We start from the raw sequence: 8,790 nt of genomic DNA on the forward strand, positions 1-8,790 counted from the left end.
GTCGGAAAATCTAAATCCCATTTTAGATTACTTCTAATTAACCCGGACAATTACTAATATATGAAAAAAATTTCCGACGGATTTCCGACGGACATATCCGTCGGAAAATACAAATCCGTCGGAAATTCCGTCGGAAAAGGCATTTAGCGGCGGGGGTTTTTCCGACGGCAAAATCCGTCGGAAAACTGTTTTTCCGACGGATTTCCGACGGATTTTGCCGTCGGAAAAACCCCATTTTTTAGTAGTGCCCTTTCAACAGTCACCTTTAGTGACAGTTTGCACGGATGTTGCAAAAGGAAAAAAGTCGACCCTTTTATATGTCAGTTTATGGTGACAATTTGACAGATATCGCTAATGTGACGTTTGAAGAGCCACCAATTTTCTTTGAGAGTTTTAACAGTCACTAAATATACAACATCCTTTTTGCTGTCAATATACATAAAAATTCTCTCTTTTCTCTCGTACATTTATAGGCTTCTTCAAATCATTGATAATTAACTCACTAATTCATCCAAGATTATCAACAACCATGCAATATTGATAATTGAAATGCAAAGCAGCAAAAGGATGCTTCATTGTATCTTGACAATCGATTTGCCAAGAACCCAAAGCTTAGTGGCGGGTCCAAGAATTTTATAGACCGAGTCCCATGGAAAATTCTACGGGAGGAAGTGAAGGTAAGTTCTGTAAAAAATAAATTTTAACCCAGATAAATTTTTTTAACTTTTGAGTGGGGTCCCCCCCCACTTTATATGTTGTCTCCGCCCCTGACAAGGCACATACGGTGGGGCGAAATTGCTTTAAAAATTAAGAGTTTACTCGTCTTGAAAGCTATAAGTAGTATATTTTTCGTAACGATTCTAGTCCTTAGTTTAGTACCCAAAAAACCAACACAATGGATATATAATGAAAAAGCTCAGATATACCTTCTCATCCAACATTATCTTACATCTGTCAAGCTGATACTCACTGATTGTTTCTATCCTCACGTCATCAATCTGTGGTTTTGAGGGCCCTGAGAGAGTGATCTTTGTTCAGATATTTGTAATTACATATATAATAACAAACCAAATTATATATCACAACGATAGGGATGGATAATTTGTATGAAGGTATGGGGAAGAGGATGAAGTAACTTACGTTTAGAGTCACGAGCTCCAACATAGTCTTTAAAACCCTGCAAATTTATATTATGTGCTAGTAGGTAAAACCAACAAGGGGTGTCAAAAATGTAACATGAAAATAGCATACAACTCATATAATGTTGTTTTTGAATCGCAGGGAATCACCCACTTAGATTTGCTCAAGCTGTTGAGACATACTCGTAAATATGAAGCTTTAGTTCAACAATGTCCAAAAAGACTTGCATCCACGCTAATATATGACAATAGGTTAACATTATAGTTCTTTGTATATGGGTTCGGTGAAAAGTGAAACAAATTAATCATACTAGATTATGAATTCTGAATAACATGGCAAAATATCAAGCTGATCAGATTGTACCTCATTGACTACTCTTCCCGGATACATGTTGTCAAGGATTTCACGTTGTTTCTTTTTCAAGAAAACCATCCCTCGAGCAATTCCTACTGCTATTTTCACCTTCGTAACCAATGGAAGCCCATATAGAGTTCCTACAACAACCAATGAAAATCTAATTCTCCTGTTAAGCTGATTTATGTATAGAGTTGTCTATTTTGTTAATTAATTACCGTTTCGCAGGCAATCCAAGAAGTTTCTGTTAGGCATGAATTCATAAACAAGGAAGACCTCGTCGAATTTAATGCAACATCCTATGAGCTTAACAAGGTTGGGATGATTCAGTTCTTTTAAAACATCCAAATCAACCTGCATTCAAAAGTGATCATGTTTTACAACTGTGTGGATTTCCATGAAAGGATATATGTAACAGTATCATACTCATGAGTTGTCTTTCCATACAGCTTTGAAAAGTTAGTCCACGATTTCAAGCTAATAAGCCAGAATAGAAAGGGTAAAATATACTAGATATTGTACTCAACCTTTTTAAGACTTCCATGTTCGTTGTTACGAAATCTCCTAACAGCAATGGGCAATCCAGTATTAATTTTAGAGGGGGAATATGTTGTTTTATCGACCCAACCTTTGAATACCTCTTCTACATCCTTGTAAACCAAGAGTGTATCAATTCCAAAGTTCCTCGTAACAAATTCCAGGTCAGCATACGTGAACTTCTTTAGATCTGTAGCCACTTCCATTGTTTCACCATGATTGCTTTCATCCTTGTTAATTGAAGAGGGAAGATTCATGTGGTCTTCAAGGTTCTTTTGAGAACTAGTACTTCCACTTTGATCTTAGAAAATAGAGAAAATAGGACAAAAGATAACAAAGTTAGAAAATTTACTTAAAAGATGGTAAGTGAAAAAAGATTACTCGTATATTTGCCCACATGAGACACTTGATGGATATCTCTTGCATTCTCTTTTAAAAAATCAAAAATATATGTCCATAAAAGTAGTTTCATGACTGTGCATCATTGTTTAACTTGTGAGCATAGGAATATAGACATAATCTATGACGTTATTTGACTTCCCCAAACTGGAAAAACCTCTTGCGAACACATAATTTAACATGTGAACTCCCAAAATTCGATCACTTGGAAGCCTAAAATCTTGATGAAAATAATTAAAACAAATGTATTTTAAATTTTTTTTAATCAAAACGATGGTTGCACAAGTTAAACATACATCCAGGTATTATATCATGCAATTAGTTCAGTTATATGAGTGCTTTATAGTTTTGTCTGATAATGAACACAAATATATGCAAATACAAGACTGATGAAAAGTTTGAGCATACCAGAGTTTTGTTTAGTAGTGGGAACTAGATACTTGTGAATCTTCCAAGCGAACCGCATTTTGCCTGATGATTCAGCGGAATTGTCATGTTTCTCTTGTAGTTCCAGCAAAAGTTGAAGTGAGGCCACAACCTCAGTCATGGAAGGGCGTTCTTTCAGAACACTATGCACACAACGGTATGCAATTTGAGCAAATCGTGTTAAGCATTTGGCAAAAACTGTTCCCCTGATATTATAATCAACCAATTGATATAGTTTTCGATCCTTCACACATTTTTTAGCCCACCTTACCAAACTACATTGCTCTTCTCCGTAACGTTCGTCCACTGCACGCCTTCCTGATAGTAATTCAAATAATACAACCCCAAATGCAAACACATCTGTTTTCCTTGTCACCCTTCTGGTATAGAAATACTCCGGATCCAGGTACCCGAATGTGCCTTTGACACTGACACTAATATCAAAATCTGAAAATGATTGATTAGTTGGGCCTAACTTAGACAACCCGAAATCCTAAATCATAGCTGCCCAGTTCTCATCCAAAAGAATGTTTGAGCTTTTGATATCACGATGTATGACTCCGTGTTGGGTGCCAACACCAGTGTGAAGATAGTCCAATCCACGCGCWGCACCTAAGGCTATCTTTAGTCTTTGCACCCAATTTAAAGGAGTATCAGCTTTGTGTAGATGATGGTCTAAAGTTCCATTGGGCATATACTCATAGACAAGGATCRTCTCCTTGTTATCATCACAAAAACCAATCAGAGACACCAAGTGACAGTGGCGCAACTTAGAAAGCATCTMAATTTCGKTTCTAAACTCAAGTGCCCCYTGGTCGGACATAGAATCCAATCGTTTGAAGGCCACAACATGACTAGTTTCTCCTAYACAAATAGAGCCCTTGTACACCTTTCCAAAACCTCCCCTTCCGATGACCACTTCATCATCAAAATTATTGGTTGCAGAGTGAATCTCATCAAGAGAAAAATGATAGCATACATGTGTTGAAGTTAATGATGAGAATTTGTCRGCCTCACCAGTAGTAGAARACATAATCTTGGCAAGTTATCGAGATATGTCCTGCACAACATATAAGTCTTTGCCTCTTAAAAGCAAATGAAAAACAGAAGTAGGAACTGCAGAAGATGATTACTGGCGTTGTTTAATCAAGAGCAAATTACAATTTTAGTMCCTGTGGTTATATAGGAATTATGGRTCAGGTCCCAAAACAAAATAATTACAAGGATCTTCCTTGTGGTTTCAATTTCRTTATGAATTGGCTCCGTGCCTCTAACWTCATTAACMTTAGGTTCGTTAAATCATGGGCAATTTCGTCATTTACATTTCTCTAAACAATAATAAAATAATATAACAAATTATATACACACACATACAAAAGAATTCCCTCCTCCGTTGCTTCATCATCCCCTTCTTCTCTGGTCATATTTTCCAGCCACCATTATCCCCCCGGTAACTAGAATTATCTACGTCTAACTCTTCTTAAAATATCTAATCCTTGGGAGTTGCCCCGAACCCCACCGGACCACCTCCAAGGGGTTGTACCCCRTGGAACCCCGCTAGGRGTGCTGCCCCTAGGATCCCGCAAGGGGGCATGACCCCTTAACCCCCACTTCAAGACGATCTAAGGTGATAAAGTAAATATTTGTGAGTGTACACTCTGCACATCCTAACTCACTTTATGTTTACTTTATCACTTTAATCAATCTTAAACTTATTACAACATTTTTAGATAAGATAATTTATCATTTGGTCCTATAAACGTAAGACCTATAAAGTGATCTATTAAGACACTTAGACATCGTTGGCGTCTTATAAATCCGATTTTATTCTATTATTATAACATATGGTTGGACATAGAATCCAATCATATCTGAATGCCACAACATGCGCTTGCACCGCTTTTGTGAGTCCTCCCTTTCCAATAACCACTTCATCATCAAATTCGTTGATGTCACATTGGGAGGCATATAAGGAGGCAAAGTGGAATGATACATATACGACTTGTAAAACCCAAGCAAAAACGCAAGTAATAACTATCAAGTTACAGATTATTTGTTATCTAGCTTTCTTTTTAGCTAGTTTTTCAATAACAGTTGCTACCTTTTTAGCTAATTGCTATTTTTGAGTCGCCGACGAGTTTATCAAATATAGCCAAAGTCTACATTTTCTCTACGAACATGCATATCTTTTCGACACTTGCTATATATGTACTAAAACACTGTACTTGATATGCTCCTCATACTCCTCCAAGGTTGTTAGTATCCTTGATTCTGAATCCACCTCATTGCAGATTTCAAAACATAATTTTGCAATACGACGCAAGGACTTTTTTCCTTCTCTTTTGAAATAATCATTAATCTTCCTCAAATCTTTATGACCATAGATTCGTGTCCCTATTAGCACCTCCATGAATACCACTGTAAAACCAGAGACATCGTCTTCTAATTCAATGGGATCGGGCTCTGAAAAAGGATCCTTATTTAGAAGTACGCAGTTGCATGAACACAAGAAAAACTACCATTCGGATGGAAATGTGAAAGGGGAATTCATTTTTTCTCGGTGGGAGGGGGGGGGGGATCGAAGGAGCCAGGAGGTATGAAAGACGGGTTGAAGTAACTTACCATGCCCAAGATAATAGTTTCCTTTAATGAGGTTATTGTCTTCGTGCGTATAACGTTCAAAATCTTCACTAACCTTGAAATTTGAAAGCTTTGCCGTAAAATCCTGCAATTGTATATTTCGTGCATCGAGGTAAAGCCAGCAAGACGTGTCAAAACAGTAATAGAAAAATATATTACTAGTGAAATATATGCTATTCTAGCTACTCTATTTTCAAATTTTATGAGGGCGAGCGGTTTTACGCTAAAGACCTGTTGTTGACATAGATTGTTTAAATGACACATGGACTTCAAAAGACAGACAACAACTTGGTAATCAAAGAAGAAAACGCATATATCCTTGAAGACAGTTAAGAGGAAGGGTAAAGGCTTTGTAAATGAAACCTGAATTGGGTATATAAGTGACACTTTCATTAGTTCACTACAACAAAATTGGTTTTTTGTTTACAACACCTAAAACCTAGGAGCGTCGTACAAGATACTTTATATGATTTAAGTTTATAGGACCAAACCAAAAAAACGTCGTATCTAAAAGTATTACAATAGATTTATAGGACGCTTTAAGGCGTTCTAACATTCTTTTTAGATTACTTTTGAAATAAAGTGTCGTATTAACTATATTATATGACACTATTTGAAGAGGTGTCATATAAAAAGATGGGTTTGTAGGATGCTTCTCAAAAGTTTCCTATAAAATAGGAAATATGATATTTTAGTTTAAAAGTGTCCTAAAAAGATTGTTAAAATGCCTAAAACGTTTATAAACCTATTGTAACGCTTTTAGATAAGACGTTTTATAGTTTGGTCCTACAAACCTAACTTTTATAAAGAATTCAATTAGGAAGCATTCCTATAAAATCAATTTTATTGTAGTGGGTGTAGCAAAGAAAAAACAACCATTCGAAAAGTCACCTTTGGTGACAGTTTAGGCAAATGTTGCCAAAGGAAAAAAAAAACCCTTTTAACAGTCACCTCTAGTGACAGCTTGCACCGATGTTGCAAAAGGAAAAGGCGAGCCTTTTATTCGTCACTTTCTGGTGACAACTTGGACAGATGTCGCTAATGTGACTGTCAGAAGAGTCACCAATTTTCTGTGAGTTTTAACTGTCACTAAAACCCCTATATATACAACATCCTTTTTGCTGTCAAAATGCATAAAGATTCTCGCTTTTCTCTCATACCAGATTACTCTGAAGTGTGTTGCTATAGAAATACATTTTTCGCACTACAACAAAAAGAGGTTTATAGGACACTTTTTTGGGACACTTTTCGAAAACCGTCCTTTAAAAAGGCTAATACGACACATTATTTTATGAGTCATATTTGATTTAATCTTATATGACTCTTAATTTTGATGTCTTATTAACATATCTTGACGTCCTATCATGTAATCTAATACGACACTTTTGAATGTCATATTATTTTATGGTCTAATATGACACTTTTAAGTGTCGTATTATTTTAAAGACTAATAGGACATTTTAAAGTGTCATATTATTTTAGAAATTATTAGGACATTTTTAAGTGTCATATTAATTTTAAATGTTAATAAGATAATTTTGATTGTTGTATTAGTGTTTAAAAGCTAATAGGACACTTTTAAGTGTTCTAATAGAGTTTAAAAAGATATAAATAACATATTGTATTTAGAACTATTTTTAACAGGCCTAAATATCAAAAGACATCCCTATCTCTTATATTTAATCAGCCCATTTTATTAACCTAACTTATCCGTTCAATTTTGAATTGGGCCTAACAATAATGTTACCAGTCCACTACAATTTCAATCTCAATCGGCTTTCACTCAATTCGTCCTCTCTCGTCTCTCGCCTCTCGCCTCTCGCCTCTCGCCTCGCTCACGGACGAACTCACGAACGGAAACCAATTCACGATTCACAAATCAAAATCGCAGTCGGCCTTGACTCAATCGGCTCTGGTTCTCGCTCTCTGCCTCTCTCAGGTCTCGACTATCGATCGGCTCTCGGCCTCTCGCTCTCGCATCTTGTGGCTTGTGAGGTTAGGGTTATTTTGAAATTATCTATCATACTTTACTTATATGATTAAAGATCATGTTTGATTAAGGACATGATAAATTTATATGATGTTATTTTCATATAGTTATGAATGTTTATAAAGTCTGATTAATATTGTAGGTTATTGGTTTTATATTTTTGAAGTATAAAGTCATATGTGATTCAACAAACTGTTTTGAACAAAGTTGTTTGAATATTTGAAATCATATCTTCATACATTCTGGATTAATATACTAGGTTATTGGTTTGCATTGAGTAATTTTGCATCATGTGTGATTGTATAGTGTAAAGCAAAATACATATGTGTGTCATTACTATTGAATATGTTGAATCATATATGATGTATATTGTAAATACTAGCTTAGCTTTCATGTCATTTTGCTTATATATGACTTTCAATGTGCAAATACTTCAGAACAGCAAGATGGAGGGCTTTATTAGCAGGGGCAGTAGCTGGACCTTCAATGCTCCTCACTGGATTCAATATACAAGCTTGGCATTTCAAGAGATGAAACAAAAAAAAACAATAGTACCGTTGATTCACTTGACTGTTTCTTATTCATTCCCACCATTTTCAAATTTGTTCATCTCTTTCAAGCTCCTAAACTCGACAGTGTTCGAAGTGTTCTTGGTGATAGTAATATTCACCCCACTACACATATATTACCTCTCATTAGTTTACTATATGTGGTGGCATATTCTGTTATCTTGATGAATTACTGTTGGTATCGATGCAAATTACATGGGCATTACATTGTTTTCTCATGACTTGTATACATGTATATAGATATAGAAACAGTCACATGTATGTTTACATGGTTGTGTGCACAGTGAACTGTTTGTTGCAGTACATTCCATCAATCCTGTCCAGAAATCTTCTAGCTGTTGTGTTAGTTGTCGAACCCATGTTAGTTTGCAAGCTATTCGTGCCATGGCTCGATATCTGGATCTTAGGAGATTACATTTTGTCTTTTTTTATACTTTTCCTTTATATAAAATCTTTTCCAAAAATATTCACTGTGTTATGTAGTTGATATCCTACTGTTTGTCTTGCATCAGAGTAGCCAATGTTCTGTGTATAAATGTCCTAGAATTAGCGTAGAGGAGGCCCTTCCAAGGTGCATCTTTGAGATATCTTTGTTAGTTGTATATAAGAAGCTCATATATATAAGCACGTGGGCTTTTAGGTTTAGGGTTTAGGCACTCTGTACTATCCTATATAAGTAGCTTAGGTTTTCTCCTTTTCTTGTAACGTTTCAACAATATTCATTCAATACAAACG

General features: G+C 35.6%; 1 protein-coding gene and 1 pseudogene across 1 annotated transcript in view; both read right to left on the reverse strand.

The window, feature by feature from the left end:
• Positions 1-1,449: 1,449 nt before the first annotated feature.
• LOC112520081 lies at positions 1,450-3,889 on the reverse strand (annotated as a pseudogene).
• A 1,167-nt stretch (positions 3,890-5,056) lies between these two features.
• The window catches only part of LOC112520082, a 13,997-nt gene continuing 10,263 nt past the window's right edge, over positions 5,057-8,790 (reverse strand). Inside the window, exons 5-6 of the mRNA XM_025128384.1 lie at positions 5,479-5,581; positions 5,057-5,319 (exon numbers count right to left, since the gene is read on the reverse strand). Coding sequence (XP_024984152.1) covers positions 5,057-5,319; positions 5,479-5,581 — 366 coding nt within the window. The remainder of the gene's footprint in view (positions 5,320-5,478; positions 5,582-8,790) is intronic.

Source organism: Cynara cardunculus (assembly GCF_001531365.2).
Source record: "Cynara cardunculus var. scolymus isolate 2C chromosome LG 10, CcrdV1, whole genome shotgun sequence".
Lineage (NCBI taxonomy): Eukaryota > Viridiplantae > Streptophyta > Magnoliopsida > Asterales > Asteraceae > Cynara > Cynara cardunculus.